The 24635-nt window shown below is 43.5% G+C and overlaps 2 protein-coding genes across 2 annotated transcripts; both read right to left on the bottom strand.

Annotated features, from left to right (window-relative positions):
• Positions 1-3833: 3833 nt before the first annotated feature.
• On the bottom strand, positions 3834-6483 carry LOC139444289 (aspartate and glycine-rich protein-like). Its single transcript, XM_071225221.1, has 3 exons — positions 6395-6483; positions 4780-5164; positions 3834-3898 (listed from the first exon to the last, which is right to left on the bottom strand). Exon 2 carries the CDS (start codon positions 5145-5147, stop codon positions 4833-4835), a length of 315 nt encoding a protein of 104 aa, XP_071081322.1. The 5' UTR covers positions 5148-5164; positions 6395-6483; the 3' UTR covers positions 3834-3898; positions 4780-4832.
• Positions 6484-10295: 3812 nt separating this feature from the next.
• On the bottom strand, positions 10296-14703 carry LOC139442407 (aspartate and glycine-rich protein-like). Its single transcript, XM_071223221.1, has 3 exons — positions 14568-14703; positions 12498-12713; positions 10296-10321 (listed from the first exon to the last, which is right to left on the bottom strand). Exons 1-3 carry the CDS (start codon positions 14701-14703, stop codon positions 10296-10298), a joined length of 378 nt encoding a protein of 125 aa, XP_071079322.1.
• Positions 14704-24635: the final 9932 nt, after the last annotated feature.

The raw sequence follows: 24635 nt of genomic DNA, 5'->3' as shown, positions 1-24635 counted from the left end.
ATACAGAGTCGAAATGTAGACACTCACTACATTGCATACAGTTCCGAAATGTCGCCACTCACCATATTGCATGCAGGGCCGACATGAAGACACTCACCACATTGCATCTAGTGCCAAAATGTCACCACTCACCATATTGCATGCAGGGCCGACATGTAGACACTCATGACATTGCATGCAGTGCCTGAAATGTCGACACTCACCACATTGCATGCAGGGCCGAAATGTAGACACTCACCACATTGCATGCAGTGCCGAAATGTAGACACTCGCCATATTGCATGCAGGGCCGACATGTAGACGTTTACCACATTGCATGCAGTATACATAATTTTACGGATGCAGAAACACTTGTATCGTGATACATAAATATTATCTTTTTGTGTTTGTGAATCACGCCATAAACATGTTATAATGTTGGAGAATATATGCGACATAACAATACCATTAATCTTGTATATGATGAGTTATTGTTTTGTAAGAACAGTGGCACATACATTTAACATTTAAAGCTAGGTGAAGAGTAATGTGGTTACACGTCGCTTGTGTGTGTGTGTGTTGGTGTGTGTGTTGGTGTGTGTGTGTGCTTGTACTATTTCGGAGTAATGCCGAGTTTATATTCCTAGCACACTGTGATACCATGCCGTAGTTGAACATGAATACACAGCATACTCAGACTCGAAGTCGAGCAGTCCTTATTTTAGCCCCTTATTGCAGAGCGAAAGGGAGGGTAACAACAAGTACCTTCGTTTAACGTATTTCGGTATCACGCGGTCCGGGATCGAATCCCTGCAGACCTTCCGCTCTCCGGGCAGACGCTCCACTAGGCAGTCTTTATAATGCTAAACTTACACACACCATGTGTATGGTTTTAGTATATGACAGTTAGTAAGTAACCTAATGATAAATATAATAATTAACATAAACCACGGTACTTATAATGAGAGGGCACGAGTGACCATGCAGTCAAAGACGACGCAATTCGCTGTGAAGGGATGAGCCAAGGGGCTCTTCTGGTCTTATGTTCCTCGAGGGATGATACGTATGTTTTCCTGTATGTCGAGTACTATTTCAGCCGCACCTGCCTTTGGTGTCTTCATTTCATAACTTTTGACATGCAATCAAGCATGCTCTTTCTATGAATACAGCGTCATTCGGTTCTTGTTCAAAAGTTGTTTGATCAGGGTTACAACATGCAATGCCTCAGTACGGCCTTCAACACGTTTTACGACCAACATGTGGAGGAAATTTCCAAATATGATGCATGAGTGGCTATTGTGATGTTTGGTGCAATTCTATATTTTGGCGTGCACCATTACCGTGTGTGTTTTAGGTGAACAATTGACATGCCTTTGCGTGTGTTAGTGACGGGTGTTCCCGGTGGGGCAGCATACGTTCACCTTCACGTATAATCACTATTTGATAGATTCATAAGCACATGTTAATGATATATTCGTACAAGGCACTGCGATATCTTTAGGCGGCAATGCTTGTCGTAAAAGGCGACTAACGGGATCGGGTGGTCAGGCTCGCTGACTTGGTTGATACATGTCATCGATCCCAATTGCTTAGATCGATGCTCATGATGTCAATCACTTGATTGTCTTGTCCAGATTCGATTATTTTACAGACCGCCGTCATATAGCTGGAATATTGCTGAGTGCGGCGTTAAACAACAAACAAACAAACAAATATGATTAAGAAAGGATTGTGAGAAACATGATCATAAACTGCCCTTTTAAGGCGCTTCAACAGACCCGCTCCTACAGTCACTTCACTAATCCAGTTGCGCTTATAAGTGTAAAGATTGATGTAACAAAACAATATCACTATCAACTTTTGCCCTGGATCTCTATATAAAGCTCCATAACACTCTGTACCAGGAGAGATGGATTGTAGGGTCTAGCAAATGTACCAACAAATTCTTGTCGCAAAAGATTAACCCTAACTCTTAGAACAATCAAGGAAGGTCTTTTTGTTCCTGGAATCCTGGCAACGCACACAGATGAGTATATTATAACGACAATGGAAAAGGGAAAGCTTTGGTTACGGCAATAGCAAATGTGACGACCATGTCATAGCGCTCACATTTATCGGATCAGCATAGTTGGCCACGATGTTAACAGAGAACACAGATATGACAAGTGAGTGAGTGAGTGAGTTTAGTTTCAAGCCACTTTGAACAGACTTCAATTTGTACTACGACGTATCAGCTTATTGTGGGAGGAAAGCCACGAGGTGATGCAGGTCTCAGACGTTTACCACTTCGGTGAAAGCCACGAGCACGGGTATGGCGATGAAAAACCTAGAAACATAATCTGGACGAACCGTGATTCGAACCCACAGTCATAGGTTTCTGGTGTGTCCAAGGGACGCAAATCTGCACAGCGAATTGCGGCGCCTTAGTCGACGGGGCCACCCCTGCCCCCTCTTGAACATAGATTTCACACACTTTTTAGCTAAATTTACTCATTTGTATCCTACTACACATCAACATGAATGTACAAATCCATTTTCTTAATGAGAGTATAATCTGTTGCTATCATGCGCTTTACGGTATGAAAGATATATATGCCTCTTTACTAAATAAACTGATTGACCTGATAGCAACTGGCCAGTCCTTTGAAAGTTATCATGTGTGACAACATTTAATACTGGGAACCTTAAATCTACAAAAGTGGAGAGTGAGTGAGCTGGGCTTAATGCAGTTACATCACGCCCTGTCAGCTTCCGTGTAATGTTGGGGAAAGCCCTGTTGTGGCTTATTCTTCCATGAATCCCCAACAATTGAAAGAATTCTTAAATGTCCATCTCAAGGTGGACATGCCCGATTACTATTACAGATAGACGTGTATTTAATGTATCAGGTTGTGTTTGAATTGCGTAAGTGAGTGAATGGATGAGTATTGGTATGGTAGTGACAAACTTTAGACGACCTGGCCAACCGTTCCCCAACAAAGGGGGAGAAATAATGCCAATAGTATTGATTTAGACCTGCGGTTATAATACCACTGGACATCTAAAGCTGATAACTGACCACTATGACGTCCAGCCAAGGCATTTACTCTCCGATTGGTTTTTGATAGGACACTGTGTGGCGTGTGGCAGCTCATTCCAATGCGAGTGTTACGGTTTTAAACTTTCACTTTCAACTATTACAGATAGACGTGTATTTAATGTATCAGGTTGGGTTTGAATTGCGTAAGTGAGTGAAGGGATTTAACGCCGCTTTGAACAGTATGCCGTTTATATCACGGTATAAGTAATACAGGCCTCAGACGATTTAAATTACCACTTTGATTAAACCCATGAGTATTGGTATGGTACTGACAAACTTTAGACGACCTGGCCAACCGTTCCCCAACAAAGGGGGAGAAATGATGTCAATGGTATTGATTTAGACCTGCGGTTATAATACCACTGAACATCTAAAGCTGATAACTGACCAGTATGACCGATTGGTTTTTGATAGGACACTGTGTGGCGTGTGGCACCTCATTGCAATCCGAGTGTTACGGTTTTAAACTTTCACTTTCGTCGAGAGCCCCGATCTAAATAATTTACTCTACAAACAATTGATTGTGATCTTCCACCTTAAACAATGTAGAAAACCCCTTAGAATCCACGAACCTTCAACTTGTCCTTTTTGTTTCGTTTGTTTGTTGTTTAACGCCGATCTCAACTATCCTTATCTGACAAATGATGAAGATATCGCCATAATAATTTCTCAGAATATCAGTTAATGGCCGGACCTATCGTCAAACATCTATTAAGCGTCATAGCTCTCAACAATTAACAACAAAAAGATTGTCGACAAAGTTTGAAAGACAGGGGAAAGTTTTTATTCATGATTGCAAGACATTAATTCATGATTACGCTCGATGGGAAACTGCTTCACCTGAAAGTAAAAGCATACGTTTAGTACGTTATACGCCCGTACATCATCAGTACGGATCTGAGGACCACAATGGATGTGTGGTGGTATAAGGGTAAGATTTCTAACCCCAAAATATAGCTGATATTCTCGTCATGGTAAACCGTTAAGCCTTCATTCTATGGACCCCGGTTGCACAGACTCGATTACTCACAAGCCACCGTGATAGGGCTGCATATTTGCTGATTACATGATTTAATGAACCATTTTATGGGGGAAGGGGAGGTGAGAATTAACCCAGAATATGTTTGAAAAATAGAATTATGCTTCAGACTGTTGACAAAAAATACCACCGTGATAGGGCTTCATATTAGCTTATTACATGATTTAATGAACCATTTAAAGGGGGAGGGGGAGGGGAGAATTATCCCAGAATATGTTTTAAAAGAATTGAATTATGCTTCTGACTGTTGACAAAAAAACATTGTTGCAGGATGTTTGGTTTGTTTTTTTAAAGTTCTTTAGGCTCAATTTTCATTGAGGACTGGTCAGTCCGTTATGTTTGCAACATCCCCAACACGTATAGGAGTTGAGATAATGGATAATGGATACTGATTGCATAATGGTACATGCTCTGACCACTTTGTACCATCACATGTACCAATACAATTTAGCCTATCGAACCGACATGACAAGAAGGAAATTCAATGTTGCCCATATACCCTCTGGCGTGAATTGTGCATGTGTTCAATGCATCCATGCTTATTCAAATATAAATTGCTGCTTTGCCGGCATGTCATTTCAAAGGTAGGAAATATAAATTCAACAAGTTTATGGAAAAGGTTCGTCGTGTTTACTTACAAAAAAACAGTTAACTCAAAGTGTGTCACATTCATATAACTTACATTTAGAAAGATGCGCTGGAAGAGCATTTGTTCGACCTCAGTTAACGTTGCCCTTACGCGTCGCCATTGCCATTGCCGTTGCCTTTGCCGTTACCGTTGTCGTTACCGTTGCCGTTGCCATTGCCGTTACCGTTCTTGTTCTGGTCATCAGTTTTGTCATCATTGTTCCCTTCGTCACATTCTCCATTGCCGTTCTCACCGTAGCCATTGCCATTGCCGTTCTCACCGTTGCCATTGCCGTTGCCGTTCTCACCGTTGCCATTGCCGTTGCCGTTCTCACCTTTGCCTTTGCACCTCCTTTTACGAGGAACGCTTAGGGCGACAGCGCAAACACATGCCAAGACAAGGAGAAATACGGCGAACTTCATGTCTGCTGTTCAAATAGCTCTGAAGTAAGAAAGACTCTTCAATGTCATTCATGTGCTGATCAAATCTTGTTAAGACTTGCCATCAAACCCTCATTACCTCTCACTGCCATGATTTAATTGACAAACAAGTGACAAACAACATGTAAACATGTGACAGTAAATGAGACTATGGCTTTTCGCCGTTTTTAGAAATATTCCAGCAATATCAAGGCGGGGGACACCAGAAATAGGCTTCACATATTGTCACTATGTGGGGAATCGAACCCAAGCCTTCGGCGTGACGAGCGTACACTTTAACCACAAGACTACCCCACCGCCCCTTATAACAGTAAACACAGACATAACTATTTGAAGTATCCCCGTATTCGCATCTCTCAGACACGAGTTCCAAAACACGGACCTGACAAATTCATACATATCTACAATCTGGAATCATTGCTTTGACTTCTTTTTTCTTGCTATGCGACATTTCGTTACTTTGCATGGGAAGACTAATTAAAGAAATTGAAATCCATAATGATATAAGTCAGTCTCAATGATGCGTCGCCTTCAAGCTTATTGCACTTATAAAGCGATGTGCATTCACGTGTGCGTGTGTGGAAGGATGTGGTGTGTTTGTGATAATCCGGACTAATGCTGGTGTTATAGTTCTAGCCCACTGAGATACCATGCTGCATTTTCAGATGGACTACCCAACTCAGTCACAGTATACTGACTCCGAGTTGACTCCAAGGGATCGAACTACCGACCTTCCGATCTCCCACCGGACGCCCCGTCCACTAGACCACGGAGGATGCCCACTGTCAATGCAGACAAGATTGGCTTATGGATAATTCCGAAATCGCTGTAGTGAGCGAAGTCCCTTGGGCACATCAGAAACCTATGATTGTGGTTTTGAATACCAGTTCGCCCCGATTATGTTTCTAGGTTTGTCAGCACCATACCCATGCTCTTCAGTTTCACCAAAATGGTAAACGTCTGAGACCTGCATCACTTTCCTCCCACACCAAGACACGCGTTAAACCTAACTCACTCATTCACTCTCTAATCATCGCCTACTAACAGTGAGGGCAACACGTGTTCGGCTGAGCATGTCCTGTTCAACTGACAATACTGTCAGTGCGTATGGTTAGCATAAAATAGCAAGACTTACTAATGCTTTGCTAAGATTTGCTAACGCTCAACTAAGATTTACTAATGGTTTACGAGGATATACTAATGGTTGAACATGTTAAAACTGTACTTACAATTTCACTACAGATCAGATCGGACACAGTTGCGGGAGAAGTGCGGGATGCAAGGATGTCGAAACGTCCCCCTTTATACCTGTTGTTGGTTTTCCACGTGACTGATTATGATGCATGGCGAGGTAGTTTTCCACAAATGTTTTTAACTTTGTCAATCCGTCATCTTCTAAAATAGGCCTCTCGTGCCCTAGATCATTTCTGACAACCGGCAAGAAAATAAAGCTAATTATATATTTGGTTTCATCCTGTTGCATTGTTTTTATCCACAAAGACGAGTACGACAGGGAACGTAGACACTCACCACATTGCATGCAGGGCCGAAATGTAGACACTCGCCACATTGCATGCAGAGCCGAAATGTAGACACTCACCATATTGCATGCAGTTCCGAAATGTCGCAACTCACCATATTGCATGCAGTGCCGAAATGTAGACACTCACCACATTGCATGCAGTGTCGAAATGTCGCCACTCACCACATTGCATGCAGTGCCGAAATGTCGCCACTCGCCACATTGCATACAGTGCCGAAATGTCGCCACTCGCCATATTGCATGCAGGGCCGAAATGTGGACGCTTACCACATTGCATGCAGTATACATAATTTTATGGATGCAGAAACACTTGTATCGTGATACATAAATATTATATTTTTGTGTTTGTGAATCACGCCATAAACAAGAGATCGGCCGTGTGTTACAATGTTGGAGAATATATGCGACATAACAATACCATTAATCTTGTATATGATGAGTTATTGTTTTGTAAGAAAAGTGGCACATACATTTAACATTTAAAGCTAGGTGAGGAGAAATGTGGTTACACGTCGTGTATGTGTGTGTGTGTGTGTGTGTGTTGGTGTGTGTGTGTGTTGGTGTGTGTGTGTGCGTGTGTGCGTGTGTGTGTGTGTGTGTGTGTGTGCTTGTACTATTTCGGAGTAATGCCGAGTTTATATTGCTAGCACACTGTGATACCATGCCGTAGTTGAACATGAATACACAGCATACTCAGACTCGGAGTCGAGCAGTCCTTATTTTAGCCCCTTATTGCAGAGCGAAAGGGAGGGTAACAACAAGTACCTTCGTTTAACGTATTTCGGTATCACACGGTCCGGGATCGAATCCCTGACCTTCCGCTCTCCGGGCAGACGCTTCACTAGGCGGTCTTTATAATGCTAAACTAACACACACCATGTGTATGGTTTTAGTATATGACAGATAATAAGTAACATAATGATAAATATAATAATTAACATAAACCACGGTACTTATAATGAGAGGGCACGAGTGACCATGCAGTCAAAGACGACGCAATTCGCTGTGAAGGGATGAGCCAAGGGGCTCTACTGGCCTTATGTTCCTCGAGGGATGATACGTATGTTTTCCTGTATGTCGAGTACTATTTCAGCCGCACCTGCCTTTGGTGTCTTCATTTCATAACTTTTGACATGCAATCAAGCATGCTCTTTCTATGAATACAGCGTCATTCGGTTCTTGTTCAAAAGTTGTTTGATCAGGGTTACAACATGCAAAGCCTCAGTGCGGCCTTCAACACGTTTTACGACCAACATGTGGAGGAAATTTCCAAATATGATGCATGAGTGGCTATTGTGATGTTTGGTGCAATTCTATATTTTGGCGTGCACCATTTTTTTTTTAGGTGAACAATTGACATGCCTTTGCGTGTGTTAGTGACGGGTGTTCCCGGTGGGGCAGCATACGTTCACCTTCACGTATAATCACTATTTGATAGATTCATAAGCACATGTTAATGATATATTCGCACAAGGCACTGCGATCTCTTTAGGCGGCAATGCTTGTCGTAAAAGGCGACTAACGGGATCGAGTGGTCAGGCTCGCTGACTTGGTTGATACATGTCATCGATCCCAATTGCGTAGATCGATGCTCATGATGTCAATCACTGGACCAGACTCGATTATTTTACAGACCGCCGTCATATAGCTGGAATATTGCTGAGTGCGGCGTTAAACAACAAACAAACAAACAAATGCTATTAAGAAATGGTTGTGAGAAACCTGATCATAAACCGCCCTTTTAAGGCGCTTCAACAGACCCGATCATACCGTCACTTCACTAATCCAGTTGCGCTTATTAGTGTAAAGATTGATGTAACAAAACAATATCACTATCAACTTTTGCTCTGGATCTCTATATAAAGCTCCATAACACTCCGTACCAGGAGAGATGGATTGTAGCGTCTAGCAAATGTAGCAAAACATTCTTGTCGCAAAAGATTAACCCTAACTCTTAGAACAATCAAGTAAGGTCGTTTTGTTCCTGGAATTCTGGCAACACACACAGATGAGTATATTATAACGACAATGGAAAAAGGAAAGCTTTGTTTATGGCAATAGCAAATGTGACGACCATGTCATAGCGCTCACATTTATCGGATCGGCATTGTTTGCCACGATGTTAATAACAGAGAACACAGAAATGACAAGTGAGTGAGTGAGCCTAGTTTGACGCCGCTTTGAACAGACTTCAATTTGTACTACGACGTATCAGCTTATTGTGGGAGGAAAGCCACGAGGTGATGCAGGTCTCAGACGTTTACCACTTCGGTGAAAGCCACGAGCACGGGTATGGTGATAAGAAACCTAGAATTCAAACATAATCTGGATGAACCGGGATTCGAACCCACAGTTATAGGTTTCTGGTGTGTCCAAGGGACGAAAATTTGCACAGCGAATTGCGGCGCCTTAGACGACGGGGCCACCCCTGCCCCCTCTTGAAAATAGATTTCACACTTTTTAGCAAAATTTACTTATTTGTATCCTACTACACATCAACATGAATGTACAAAACCATTTCTAAATGAGAGTATAATCTGTTGCTATCATGCGCTTTACGGTATGAAAGATATATATGCCTCTTTACTAAATAAATTGATTGACCTGATAGCAACTGGCCAGTCCTTTGAAAGTTATCAAGTGTGACAACATTTAATACTGGGAACCTTAAATCTACAAAAGTGGAGAGTGAGTGAGCTGGGCTTAATGCAGTTACATCACGCCCTGTCAGCTTCCGTGTACTGTTGGGGAAAGCCTTGTTGTGGCTTATTCTTCCATGAATCCCCAACAATTGAAAGAATTCTCAAATGTCCAAGGTGGACATGCCCGATTACTATTACAGATAGACGTGTATTTAATGTATCAGGTTGTGTTTGAATTGCGTAAGTGAGTGAATGGATTTAACGCCGCGTTTAACAGTATGCCGTTTATATAACGGTATAAGTGATACAGGCCTCAGACGATTTAAATTACCACTTTGATGAAACCCATGAGTATTGGTATGGTACTGACAAACCTTAGACGACCTGGCCAACCGTTCCCCCACAGAGGGGGAGAAATGATGTCAGTGGTATTGATTTAGACCTGCGGTTATAATACCACTGGACATCTAAAGCTGATAACTGACCAGTATGACCTCCAGCCAAGGCATTTACTCTCCGATTGGTTTTTTAGAGGACACTGTGTGGCGTGTGGCAGCTCATTGCAATGCGAGTGTTACGGTTTAAAACTTTCACTTTCGTCGAGAGCCCGGATCTAAATAATTTACTCCACAAACAATTGATTGTGATCTTCCACCTTAACCCATGTTAGAAAATCTCTCAGAAATCAACGAACCTTCAACTATCCTTGTCCTTTTTGGTTTTTTTTGGTTTTTTTGTTTAACACCGATCTCAGCTATGCTTATCTGACAAAATGATGAAGATATTGCCATAATAATTTCTCAGAATATCATTTAATGGCCGGACCTATCGTCAAACATCTATTAAGTGTCATAGCTCTCAATAATTAACAACAAAAAGATTGTCGACAAAGATTGAAAGATGGGGAAAAGTATTTATTCAAGATTGCAGGACGTTCATTCTTGATTACGCTCGATGGGAAACTGCTTCACCTGAAAGTAAAAGCATACGTTTAGTACGTTATCCGGCTGTACATCATCAGTACGGATCTGAGGACCACAATGGATGTGTGGTGGTATAAGGGTAAGATTTCTAACCCCAAAATATAGCTGATATTCTCGTCATGGTAAACCGTTAAGCCTTCATTCTATGGACCCCGGTTGCACAGACTCGATTGCTCACAGGCCACCGTGATAGGGCTGCATATTTGCTGATTACATGATTTAATTAACCATTTAATGGGGGAAGGGGAGGGGAAATTAACCCAGAATATGTTTGAAAAATAGAATTATGCTTCTGACTGTTGACAAAAAATACATTGTTGCAAAAAAGTTTTTTAGGCTCAATTTTCATTGAGGACTAGTCAGTCCGTTATGTTTGCAACATCCCCAACAGGTATAGGAGTTGAGATAATGGATAATGGATACTGATTGCATAATGGTACATGCTCTGACCACTTTGTACCATCACATGTACCAGTACAATTTAGCCTTTCGAACCGACATGACAAGAAGCAATGTTGCCCATATACCCTCTGGCGTGAATTGTGCATGTGTTCAATGCATCCATGCTATTTAAATATAAATTGCTGCTTTGCCGGCATGTCATTTCAAAGGTAGGAAATATAAATTCAAGTTTATGGAAAAGGTTCGTCGAACAAAAACAGTTAACTCAAAGGGTATGTCACATTTACATGTAGAAACTTACATGTAGAAAGATGCTCTGGAAGAGTATTTGTTCGACCTCAGTTAACGTTGCCGTTACCGTTGCCGTTGCCATTGCCATTACCGTTGTCGTCACCGTTACCGTTACCGTTGCCATTGCCATTGCCATCGTCGTTACCGTTGCCGTTGCCTTTACCGTTGCCATTGCCGTTACCATAGGCTTTACCTTTGCTATTGCCGTTACCGTTGTCATTGCCATTGTCGTTACCATTGCCGTTACCGTTCCCATTGCCGTTACCGTTGTCTTTACCGTTGCCATTGCCATTGCCATCGTCGTTACTGTTGCCATTGCCAATGCCATCGTCGTTACCGTTGCCGTTGCCATTGCCGTAACCGTTGTCTTTACCGTTGCCATTGCCGTTACCGTTGTCTTTACTGTTGCCATTACCGTTGCCATTGCCTTTACCGTTGTCATTGCCGTTACCGTTGCCATTGCCAATGCCATCGTCGTTACCGTTGCCGTTGCCATTGCCGTTACCGTTGTCTTTACCGTTGTCATTGCCGTTACCGTTGCCATTGCCAAATCCATCGTCGTTACCGTTGCCGTTGCCGTTACCGTTGTCTTTACCGTTGCCATTGCCGTTACCGTTGTCTTTACCGTTGTCATTGCCGTAACCGTTGCCATTGCCAAATCCATCGTCGTTACCGTTGCCGTTGCCATTGCCGTTACCGTTGTCTTTACCGTTGCCATTGCCGTTACCGTTGTCTTTACCATTGTCATTGCCGTTACCGTTGCCATTGCCAAATCCATCGTCGTTACCGTTGCCGTTGCCATTGCCGTTACCGTTGTCTTTACCGTTGCCATTGCCGTTACCGTTGTCTTTACCGTTGTCATTGCCGTTACCGTTGCCATTGCCAATGCCATCGTCGTTACCGTTGCCGTTGCCATTGCCGTTACCGTTGTCTTTACCGTTGTCATTGCCGTTACCGTTGCCATTGCCAAATCCATCGTCGTTACCGTTGCCGTTGCCATTGCCGTTACCGTTGTCTTTACCGTTGCCATTGCCGTTACCGTTGTCTTTACCGTTGTCATTGCCGTTACCGTTGCCATTGCCAAATCCATCGTCGTTACCGTTGCCGTTGCCATTGCCGTTACCGTTGTCTTTACCGTTGCCATTGCCGTTACCGTTGTCTTTACCGTTGTCATTGCCGTTACCGTTGCCATTGCCAAATCCATCGTCGTTACCGTTGCCATTGCCGTTACCGTTGTCTTTACCGTTGCCATTGCCGTTACCGTTGTCTTTACCGTTGTCATTGCCGTTACCGTTGCCATTGCCAAATCCATCGTCGTTACCGTTGCCGTTGCCGTTGCCGTTACCGTTGTCTTTACCGTTGCCATTGCCGTTACCGTTGTCTTTACTGTTGTCATTGCCGTTACCGTTGCCATTGCCAAATCCATCGTCGTTACCGTTGCCGTTGCCATTGCCGTTACCGTTGTCTTTACCGTTGCCATTGCCGTTACCGTTGCCGTTGCCATCGTCGTTACCGTTGCCATTGCCAAATCCATCGTCGTTACCGTTGCCGTTGCCATTGCCGTTACCGTTGTCTTTACCGTTGCCATTGCCGTTACCGTTGTCTTTACCGTTGTCATTGCCGTTACCGTTGCCATTGCCAATGCCGTCGTCGTTACCGTTGCCGTTGCCATTGCCGTTACCGTTGTCTTTACCGTTGCCATTGCCGTTACCGTTGTCTTTACCGTTGTCATTGCCGTTACCGTTGCCATTGCCAAATCCATCGTCGTTACCGTTGCCGTTGCCATTGCCGTTACCGTTGTCTTTACTGTTGCCATTGCCGTTACCGTTGTCTTTACCGTTGTCATTGCCGTTACCGTTGTCTTTACCGTTGTCATTGCCGTTACCGTTGCCATTGCCAAATCCATCGTCGTTACCGTTGCCGTTGCCATTGCCGTTACCGTTGTCTTTACCGTTGTCATTGCCGTTACCGTTGCCATTGCCAAATTCATCGTCGTTACCGTTGCCGTTGCCATTGCCGTTACCGTTGTCTTTACCCTTGCCATTGCCGTTACCGTTGTCTTTACTGTTGTCATTGCCGTTACCGTTGCCATTGCCAAATCCATCGTCGTTACCGTTGCCGTTGCCATTGCCGTAACCGTTGTCTTTACCGTTGCCATTGCCGTTACCAATGCCGTTGCCATCGTCGTTACCATTGCCATTGCCAATGCCATCGTCGTTACCGTTGCCGTTGCCATTGCCGTTACCGTTGTCTTTACCGTTGCCATTGCCGTTACCGTTGTCTTTACCGTTGTCATTGCCGTTACCATTGCCATTGCCAATGCCATCGTCGTTACCGTTGCCGTTGCCATTGCCGTTACCGTTGTCTTTACCGTTGCCATTGCCGTTGCCGTTGTCTTTACCGTTGTCATTGCCTTTACCGTTGCCATTGCCAATGCCATCGTCGTTACCGTTGTCTTTACCGTTGCCATTGCCGTTACCGTTGTCTTTACCGTTGCCATTGCCTTTACCGTTGTCTTTACCGTTGATATTGCCGTTACCGTTGCCGTTGCCATCGTCGTTACCGTTGCCATTGCCAATGACATCGTCGTTACCGTTGCCGTTGCCATTGCCGTTACTGTTGTCTTTACCGTTGTCATTGCCGTTACCGTTGTCTTTACCGTTGTCATTGCCGTTACCGTTGCCATTGCCAATGCCATCTTCGTTACCGTTGCCATTGCCGTTACCGTTGTCTTTACCGTTGCCATTGCCGTTACCGTTGCCGTTGCCTTCGTCGTTACCGTTGCCATTGCCAATGCCATCGTCGTTACCGTTGCCGTTGCCATTGCCGTTACTGTTGTCTTTACCGTTTCCATTGCCGTTACCGTTGTCTTTACCGTTGTCATTGCCGTTACCGTTGCCATTGCCAAATCCATCGTCGTTACCGTTGCCGTTGCCATTGCCGTTACCGTTGTCTTTACCGTTGCCATTGCCGTTACCGTTGTCTTTACCGTTGTCATTGCCGTTACCGTTGCCATTGCCAAATCCATCGTCGTTACCGTTGCCGTTGCCATTGCCGTTACCGTTGTCTTTACCCTTGCCATTGCCGTTACCGTTACCGTTGCCATCGTCGTTACCGTTGCCATTGCCAATGCCATCGTCGTTACCGTTGCCGTTGCCATTGCCGTTACCGTTGTCTTTACCGTTGTCATTGCCGTTACCATTGCCATTGCCAATGCCATCGTCGTTACGGTTGCCGTTGCTATTGCCGATACCGTAATCTTTACCGTTTTCTTTACCGTTACCGTTGTCTTTACCGTTGCCATTGCCGTTACCGTTGTCTTTACCGTTGCCATTGCCGTTATCGTTGCCATTGCCGTTACCGTTGTCTTTACCGTTGCCATTGCCGTTACCGTTGCCGTTGCCAATGCCATCGTCGTTACCGTTGCCTTTGCCATTGCCGTTACCGTTGTCATTGCCTTTACCGTTGTCTTTTCCTTTGCCATTGCCGTTACCGTTGTCGTTCGAGTCATCTTTTATGTCATCATTCTTCCCTTCGTCACATTCTCCATTGCCTTTCTCGCCGTTACCATTGCCGTTGCCGTTCTCACCTTTGCCTTTGCACCTCCTTTTATGAGGAGCGCTGAAGGCGACAGCGCAAACACATGCCAAGACAAGGAGAAATACGGCGAACTTCATGTCTGCTGTTCAAATAGCTGTGAAGTAAGAAAGACTCTTCAATGTCATTCATGTGCTGATCAAATCTTGTTAAGACTTGCCATCAAACCCTCATTACCTCTCATTGCAATGATTTAATTAACAAACAAGTGACAAACAACATGAACGAATTATATTTAAGACAACGTTTACATTTAATCACGTATAATTAGATTCCTTCTTCCTGCATTCTAGTTTATGACAGTAAGTGAGTATGGTTTTTCGCTGCTTTTAGAAATATTCCAGCAATATCAAGGCGGGGGACACCAGAAACAGGCTTCACATATTGTACCCAAGTGGGGAATCAAACCCAGGCCTTCGGCGTACGCTTTAACCACAAGACTACCCCACCGCTCCTTATAACAGTAAACACAGACACTGCTATTTGAAGTATCCCCGTACTCGCATCTCTCAGACATGAGTTCCAAAACACGGACCTGACATATTCATAGATATCTACAATCTGGAATCATTGCTTTGACTTCTTTTTTCTTGCTATGCGACAATTCGTTACTTTGCATGGGAAGACTTATTAAAGAAATTGAAATCCATAATGATATAAGTCAGTCTCAGTGAGGCGTCGCGTTCAAGCTTATTGCACTTATAAAGCGATGTGCATGCACGTGTGCGTGTGTGGAAGGGTGTGGTGTGCTTGTGATAATCCGGACTAATGCTGGTGTTATAGTTCTAGCCCACTGAGATACCATGCTGCATTTTCAGATGGACTACCCAACTCAGTCACGGTATACTGATTCCGAGATGACCAGTCATTTTTTTCCCCTGAATGACGAGGGCCAGGCAGGTTAACTTCCACTACCATCTTTTAACAAGTACCATCTTTCTTGGGTAAGACCCGCTCAAGGGATCGAACTACCGACCTTCCGATCTCCCACCGGACGCTCCATCCACGGAGGATGCCCACTGTCAATGCAGATTGGTAAGATTGGCTTATGGATTATTCGCAATTCGCTGTACTGAGCGAAGTCCCTTGGGCACAACAGAAACCTATGATTGTGGTTTCGAATACCAGTTCGCACCGATTATGTTTCTAGGTTTGTCAGCACCATACCCATGCTCTTCGGTTTCACCAAAGTGCTAAACATCTGAGACCTGCATTACTTTCCTCCCACACTAAGACACGCGTTAAACCAAACTCACTCATTCACTCTCTAATCATCGCCTACTAACAGTGAGGGCAGCACGAGGGCTGAGCATGTCCTGTTCAACTGATAACACTGTCAGTGCGTATGGTTAGCGTAAAATAATGCAAGATTTACTAATGCTTTACTAAGATTTGCTAATGCTCCACTAAGATTTACTAATGGTTTACGAAGATATACTAATGGTTGAACATGTTAAAACTCTACTTACAATTTCACTATTGATCAGATCGGACACAGTTGCGGGAGAAGTGCGGGATGCAAGGATATCGAAATGATCCCCCTTTATACCTTTTGTTGGTTTTCCACGTGACTGGTTATGGCAATATTTTTCTTACAAAGTTGACATATTTTGTGGATAAGGACGTATATATTTTGTGCAACAGCGACATTTAAGGGTCTGTACCGAAACGTGGCCATTACAGCAAATTAAAGAAGTAGTTTTCTATAAATGGTTTTAACCTTGTCAATCCGTCATCTACTAAAAGAGGCCCTAGATCATATCTGACAACCGGCAGGAAAATAATGCTTATTCTATATTTGGAGGGTTTCATCCTGTTGTATTCTTTTTATCCACAAAGACGAGTACGACAGGGCACGTAGACGCTCACCACATTGCATGCAGAGCCGAAATGTAGACACTCGCCACATTGCATGCAGGGCAGAAATGTAGACACACGCCACATTGCATGCAGGGCCGAAATGTCGACACTCGCCACATTGCATGCAGGACCGACATGTAGACACTCGCAACATTGCATCCAGTGCCGATATGTAGACACTCACCACATTGCAAGCAGGGCCGAAATGACTCTCACCACACTGCATGCAGTTCCGAAATGTAGACACTCACCACATTGCATGCAGAGCCGAAATGTAGACACTCGCCACACTGCATGCAGTGCTGAAATGTCGCCACCAGCCACATTGCATGCAGTGCCGAAATGTAGACACTCGCCCCATTGCATGCAGAGCCAAAATGTCGCCACCCGCCACATTGCATGCAGAGCCGAAATGTAGACACTTGCCACATTGCATGCAGGGCCGAAATGTAGACACTCACCACATTGCATGCAGTGCCGAAATGTAGACACTCGCCACTTTGTATGCAGAGCCAAAATGTCGCCACCCGCCACATTGCATGCAGAGCCGAAATGTAGACACTCGCCACATTGCATGCAGTGCCGAAATGTAGACACTCACCACACTGCACGCCCAGCCGAAATGTAGACACTCACCACATTGCATGCAGTGCCGAAATGTAGACACTCACCACATTGCATACAGAGCCGAAATATAGACACTCGCCACTTTGCATGCAGTGCCGAAATGTCGCCACTCGCCACATTGCATGCAGGGCCGAAATGTAAACACTCGCCACATTGCATGCAGGGCCAAAATGTAGATACTCGCCTCATTGCATGCAGTGCCGAAATGTAGACACTCGCCACGTTGTATGCAGTGCCGAAATGTAGACACTCACCACATTGCATGCAGAGCCGAAATGTAGATACTCGCCTCATTGCATGCAGTGCCGAAATGTAGACACTCCCCACGTTGTATGCAGGGCCGAAATGTAGACACTCACCACATTGCATGCAGTGCCGAAATGTAGACACTCAGCACATTGCATACAGAGCCGAAATGTAGACACTCGCCACTTTGCATGCAGTGTCGAAATGTCAGCCTCTCGCCACATTGCATGCAGGGCCGAAATGTAGTCACTCGCCACATTGCATGCAGGGCCGAAATGTAGACACTCACCACACTGCATGCAGTGCTGAAATGTCGCCACCAGCCACATTGCATGCAGTGCCGAAATGTAGACACTCGCCCCATTGCATGCAGAGCCAAAATGTCGCCACCCGCCACATTGCATGCAGAGCCGAAATGTAGACACTTGCCACATTGCATGCAGGGCCGAAATGTAGACACTCACCACATTGCATGCAGTGCCGAAATGTAGACACTCGCCACTTTGTATGCAGAGCCAAAATGTCGCCACCCGCCACATTGCATGCAGAGCCGAAATGTAGACACTCGCCACATTGCATGCAGTGCCGAAATGTAGACACTCACCACACTGCACGCCCAGCCGAAATGTAGACACTCACCACATTGCATGCAGTGCCGAAATGTAGACACTCACCACATTGCATACAGAGCCGAAATATAGACACTCGCCACTTTGCATGCAGTGCCGAAATGTCGCCACTCGCCACATTGCATGCAGGGCCGAAATGTAGACACTCGCCACATTGCATGCAGGGCCAAAATGTAGATACTCGCCTCATTGCATGCAGTGCCGAAATGTAGACACTCGCCACGTTGTATGCAGTGCCGAAATGTAGACACTCACCACATTGCATGCAGAGCCGAAATGTAGATACTCGCCTCATTGCATGCAGTGCCGAAATGTAGACACTCCCCACGTTGTATGCAGGGCCGAAATGTAGACACTCACCACATTGCATGCAGTGCCGAAATGTAGACACTCAGCACATTGCATACAGAGCCGAAATGTAGACACTCGCCACTTTGCATGCAGTGTCGAAATGTCAGCCTCTCGCCACATTGCATGCAGGGCCGAAATGTAGTCACTCGCCACATTGCATGCAGGGCCGAAATGTAGACACTCACCACATTGCATGCAGTGCCGAAATGTAGACACTCGCCACATTGCATGCAGTGCCGAAATGTAGACACTCGCCACATTGCATGCAGTGCCGAAATGTAGACGCTCGCCACATTACATGCAGTGCCGAAATGTAGACACTCGCCACATTGCATGCAGTGCCGAAATGTAGACACTCGCCACATTGCATACAGAGCCGAAATGTAGACACTTGCCACATTGCATGCAGGGCCGAAATCAAGACACTCACCACATTACAAGCAGTGACGAAATGTAAATATTCGCCACATTCAGTAAATCTAGAAAAGACGAAAGTTGTCTTTAATAAAGTATGGTCCTCATCTAAATGAACGGGTGTCATCATATATATATTTTGGTGCATGTTTTGCAAATAATTTATCTTGGTCAAAACTGTTATAGTGTCTGTTATCTATTTGTTTTCCATCTTGAAATCACTTTGGGATATAAACCTCTTCCTTATACACTATTTTCCAAAACAAGGGGTATGGATGATATCAAAGAAATAGAAGTTGAACACTCTCTTAATGTAGAAGATCCCTAGCAATCAAATTCTCACGCCGAATCATGTCGCAATTGGAGAATGTGGTAGATATCTATATTATATGTGTAGGATAAAGTACGAGGCCGAGGTCATGATTGGAAAAGTAAGGACCTCAGTGCGAAGGAAGTGTAAAAGTAAGACCGACCGCGAAGGAAGTGTAAAAGTAAGACCGACCGCGAAGCGGGAGGTCTTACTTTTACACTTCCTGAGCACTGAGGTCCTTACTTTTCCAATCATGACCGAGGACGAGTACTTTATCTAACATATGAACCGTCAAATGAAAAGATTATATTTTAATGATCAAAATAAAAGAGTACCCTTTATCCAAGTACTGCCGGTCGTAACACTGCATCGTTTATACCGCGCTGGGTGGTACCCAGCTGGTATATCGTGGAGCATGGTCTAATTTTAAAACAGCGCGCACGTGCTGCACGGAAGTTTCGTTACGCGGCATCATGTGTCCTGTTAGAACATTCATTTGACGGAGACACGATGGATGAGGCAGACAGCGACAGAGAACTGTTCATAACCCAGTCCAAAACCGTTAAAAAAAGGGTGATGAAGCAGAGAGTGACGATGACTTTTTGTTTCGTTTCAAGGAACCTGGAGAGATGTTTTGTCCGCCTTTATAAAAAAAATACAGGCTTCTTTGGTAAGATTTCTTTTGAAAAATGGTAAACAATGAATCGTTTGTAAAATGGTTTATATATATATGTACTAATCAGCGTCGGACGAAAAAAGGAATGAATGCAGTCATATGGTATCCTAGTACTTATGTTGTATATCAAGTCATGTTGTAACTGTCGATGGAAATTCGAAAATATTCCAAGATGTTTTTTTCTTTTACTGCAGTAAGGCAGCAGGCGAGGAAACTATTGCATTCTACTTCACTGCACTGAAGAAACTGTCTATATTACCACTCTAAATACTGAACACTACAGTTTGGAGAATGTATTTATGCAGCATGTATGTATAACTACTATTTAAATGCATTCTCACTTTGGAGGATTGGAATCTGTTGTAATAGATTGAATTTGGTTCTTCAGTTTAATACTTTATTTAATTGAATTTCAGGTCACCGCAGTGAAGCCGTTCGGTTGTACAGGAGGTCTTCAGATGACCAAAAGGCATCAGTTTCCGACCTGTTGTGCGTGTGTCCCCGACAGAAAGAGAAAAGTTGATTCTGAACCAACTGCTCAAATTTCTGAACCAGAATCAAAAGTTTCTGTTAACTGTGGAAAATGCAAAGACAAGCAGTATTCGTTAACTATTAATTTCAACTAAAATAAAGAATTGTTGAAAAATTGGTTTATTTTTTGTTGTTGAAGGATTAAGAAAATCAGGTATCGGAAACGTGCTCCGATTTCTCGGAACAAACTTGAGAATTCTTACTCAAAAATTTTCTGACTAAATTTCTCTACATGTTTCCAACACTAAAGTCTGATTTCAACCTATACTGTAACTTTGTACAAAATATCACACTGAAACGTTCATGTGGGCTAAATTTGCTAATGTCGTAAGTAAATCCGGTTTTGACTGAAAACTTGGTTTGTTTCGAAATCAGGGCAAGGTTTTACTTTAAAAAGTAAGACCCGATAAGAGGTCTTACTTTCAAAAGTAAGACCCGGTAATAAGTCTTACTTTCAAAAGTAAGACCTGCTACTGGGTCTTACTTTTAAGAAGTAAAACCTCCAACTCAGCAAGAGGTCATTACATGAATTTGAGTACCTCCAGTATAATGGGACATATCAGTGATAGGTTTATATATCAGCGTTTAAACCTTGTATCAAATATTGGTGTGAAGAATGGACAGATTCAGATTCACAGTATCCATAAAAGTTATGAAAAGATATATCAGGCATGTAATAATGGAAAAAAAAAACTGATAAAGTCAAAGATAAAGTCTCATCTTCAAAAATATGGATTTGGATATTTGAGAAAACCAGAGACTCGAGTCAAGAACAGTAAAGATATATATCAGAATTTATTTATAGATTAAATACTACACATCAACAGGAAGATCCGGGATAAAATAGGTCTTCAGCAACCCATGCTTGCCGCTTGTCTTAAGAGGCGACTAACGGGATCGGGTGGTCAGGCTCGTTGACTTGCTTGATGCATGTCATCGTATCCCAACTGCGTGGATCGATGCTCATGATATCAATCACTGTATTGTCTGGGCCAGACTCGATTATTTACAGATCGCCCTCAAATAGTTGGAATATTGCCCTGAGCATGGTAAATTTCAATTTTGAATAAATGCTGATCACATGATTGAAGCCAAAAGGCGGTTCTCATTGGCCAATCTGGCTATAAATCAACCTCCAGGTTGTATTTGACTGCAGATTACTGTCAAGATAGAACCAGTCTGACTCTAAATTCTGTTTGTCAAGTTTGCTTGAGTCAGACATCCCTGTATTACTCACCAGCCATCACTCAACCCTGGCGACACAGCACAAATGTCAGCGCTTGAAAGACAGAAATGTCGGCGTTCATATTCACTTATTTCCTTGTAAATAAGAGGGGGAACGGGACTTTAGCTTGAGATCAGCATTTGTTTCAATGTCAATATCCATGGGTCTGTGCCTGACAGATCGATACAAGGATTTATACCTTGGCGAATCTGTGATTCGAATTCACAATCAGCGGATCATAGCACGGCGAAGGGATGCAACTCTCGAGAGCGGATTATTGGCTTTGGCTGTTGGGTTTGTTTTATGTTTAACGCAATATTTCAGCTATGTGAGGGCAGTCTGTAAATAATCGAGTCTGGATAAGACAATATAATGATTGACATCATGAACATCGATCTGCGCAATTGGGATATGATGACATGCATCAACAAAGTCACTGATCCTCACCACCCGATCCAGCATGGGTTTGTACAACTTGTTCAAGTCACAATATGGCTGAAATATTGCCGACGTGACGTGAAAATTTAACTCACTCTTTCAGCGCTTACTTTCAGTATTATGCATTGAAGTGAGCAAAAATGCGTCCTCCTTGTGTCGTATATAAGTAAATGTGTGAACATAGGCGGTAACGTCACCCTTTCTAGTACTCTTTCTAGTATATTTTTAGAGCTGAGTACGATGCAGCATCGTTCCTCTTGTACGCTTTATTATTACGTTACTCTAGAAGATATATATTAAAATAAAAACATATAAGGTATTTAGGTGAAAGTTGTTAGGCATGCCGCTGTCCGGTCCCTTGGGCCACTGGAAGATGTGTGGTTGGAGACGATTGCCGATACATTACCGCCTGCATACCGCCTACTATGTCACAACATCTTGGTTTGAAAGGAGCTGAGGCATCTAGAACCACTTTGGCAACTCTGATCATCGGACTAACAGCCTTGAAGAGTGGCACCACAAGACCAACCATCTAGCCAGGAAGAGCCACTCCAACATCTGCGAGGTGGTGCAGCTGTCCAGAGAGAGCAGTTCAACACCGAAGTCAGCATCCTTGGCTTGGACGGCAACCCCTCTGAACCTCCTCGTAAGCGACGTTACCGCCAGATCGACGCCCACCCCGGGTCACTGAAGGGGGACCTGGTCAGCCACCATCTCTCACTATACAGACCATTTGTCAGAACTACTTCATCGTTACTGAACATTGATAGGAGTATGTACATTTTTAAAAAAATAACTTTTTAACTTAACATGCACAAATACGGTAATGGAACTGATGGGCAATACTTCTCTGTTCTCGTTTTATTTTCCTGGTACCGGGAGCGGTAAATATTGTGTCAATGAACCGTGTCTGAGCACTCACTGGTCCCGGGAACGCTACAAAGAGTTGTCCTCTTAAAAATCACATTAGGCGCTCCCAGGCCGACACCGTGGTGTACATTATTCTCAAGTGTCGGCCAACACATACAGTTTGGACGTCGAGCCTCCGAACAGAGACAACATTCATTAACGTTGTGTTTTTCCATTTCAAACAAATCACGCGTATGACAAGCTGGAAGAGGACATAAATGTTCACCAGAAAGACGTTTCAAACTGCCCCAGCCATCACTCAACCCAGGTGACACGGCACAAATGACAGAAATGTCGGCGTTCGTACAAGTGGGAAAGATTTCATATTCATTTTTTTTCCTTGTAAATAAGAGGGAGGAAGGGATGTTTTGGCTTGAGGTCAGAGTTTGTTTCAATATGGGCCGGGGCCTGACAGATCGATTCAAGGATTAATATCTTGGCGAATCTGTGATTTGAATTCACAATCATCGGATCATAGCACGGCGAAGGGATGCCACTTTGAAAGCGGATTATTGCACTTTATATCACAAGGCTTCAAGGAGAAATAAAGTTATATAATTGTATGAAAATATTAGTTTTGTCTGTTTATTTGTTTGTTTAACGCAATATTCCAGCAATGTGAGGGCAATCTGTAAATAGTCGAATCTGAACAAGACAATACAGTGATTGACATCATGAACATCGATCTGCGCAATTGCGATGTGATTGTATGTATCAACCAAGTCACTGAGCCTGACCACCCGATCCAGTTATGTTAGCCACCTCTTACGACCTGCATGGCTTGTTGAAGACCAATTGAACACCGGATCTTCAATAGGGAAAATATTGTGATCAAAACAATGAATCTCAAAATAAATAATATATCTGTCCAACCTACAGCATATTTCACACAATACTGAGAAAACAAGATATTTAAATCCTTTGGCCTCATGGAAAGCTCGTAAACATTGACGCACGTAGAGGTGTTGGTGCTCTAAACACAAGATCATGATCTACGATTCGAACATATTCAATAAGCATAGCGTATTAATCACGAGGCATTTAACAAAAAGAAAAAAACTATTCAAAATTAACACATTTTATTGTAAAACGATTGATGGACAATATTCAAGACAATACTCAAGTTATTTTTCAATTTTTGGCAGTGATGCATGACGTGTGATCAACTTTATGTGGATATGACAATACGGCTCTGGTCTACATGGAATTCAAGTTAAGCATTGATTTACTACAGTTACAATGTTAAGGTCTGTTAAAGAAGGCGCCTCTCTTCCTACAGGTTCTCATACACGCCCTCTTGTTCCGGAAGTTGTTTCCGTTTCCTCCGCAGCCACCATAGTGGAACTCCTCGCACCTTCTGGTGGCTTTGTTGTAGTAGAAACGGTGCACCAGCTCTGAACATGCCCCTGTGTCCTTGCTCAGTTCACAAACTACAGATGTATAAAAATAGGCTATTTCTTGTGTCGAATGAAATATCATGTTTCTCTCATCGAGTGATGAGGCAAAGGAGATACTTTCCTTTCCCCCGTAATATTTGACGAGACAATGGAATAAACTTTTGTGTTATATACTTATTGTGTAGTTGTCTACCGGATTGTTTTTGTCATTGCAACGTGTAAATTCACCCTATCTAACACGCAGCGACGTTTCACTTTTGCGACTTCAAATTAAAGTAGTTCTGAGTTTGCATTATTTATCGTACATTTGGATATGATAAAATACAAAATCAACTTGAACTAAAACTATTCTTGAAACCTACGAGAAAGTTGTTGGAAGCGAAGGAATACACACTGGTC

Source organism: Haliotis cracherodii, unplaced genomic scaffold (genome assembly GCF_022045235.1).
Source record: "Haliotis cracherodii isolate W230 unplaced genomic scaffold, xgHalCrac1.p SCAF_5, whole genome shotgun sequence".
Classification (NCBI taxonomy): Eukaryota; Metazoa; Mollusca; class Gastropoda; order Lepetellida; family Haliotidae; genus Haliotis; species Haliotis cracherodii.
This window is presented reverse-complemented; position numbering and strand designations above follow the sequence as displayed.

What these genes read in the sequence shown, in the direction of transcription:
- LOC139444289 (XM_071225221.1), bottom strand. Translation starts at nt 5,147, where the DNA reads ATGAAGTTCGCCGTATTTCTCCTTGTCTTGGCATGTGTTTGCGCTGTC.
- LOC139442407 (XM_071223221.1), bottom strand. Translation starts at nt 14,703, where the DNA reads ATGAAGTTCGCCGTATTTCTCCTTGTCTTGGCATGTGTTTGCGCTGTC. An exon ending in CGAGAAAGGCAATGGAGAAT is followed by an intron (nt 12,714 to 14,567) that starts GTGACGAAGGGA and finishes GCAACGGTAAAG; the next exon opens with ACAACGGTAACGGCAATGGC. An exon ending in CGGTAACGGCAATGGCAACG is followed by an intron (nt 10,322 to 12,497) that starts GTAAAGACAACG and finishes TTTTACTTTCAG; the next exon opens with GTGAAGCAGTTTCCCATCGA.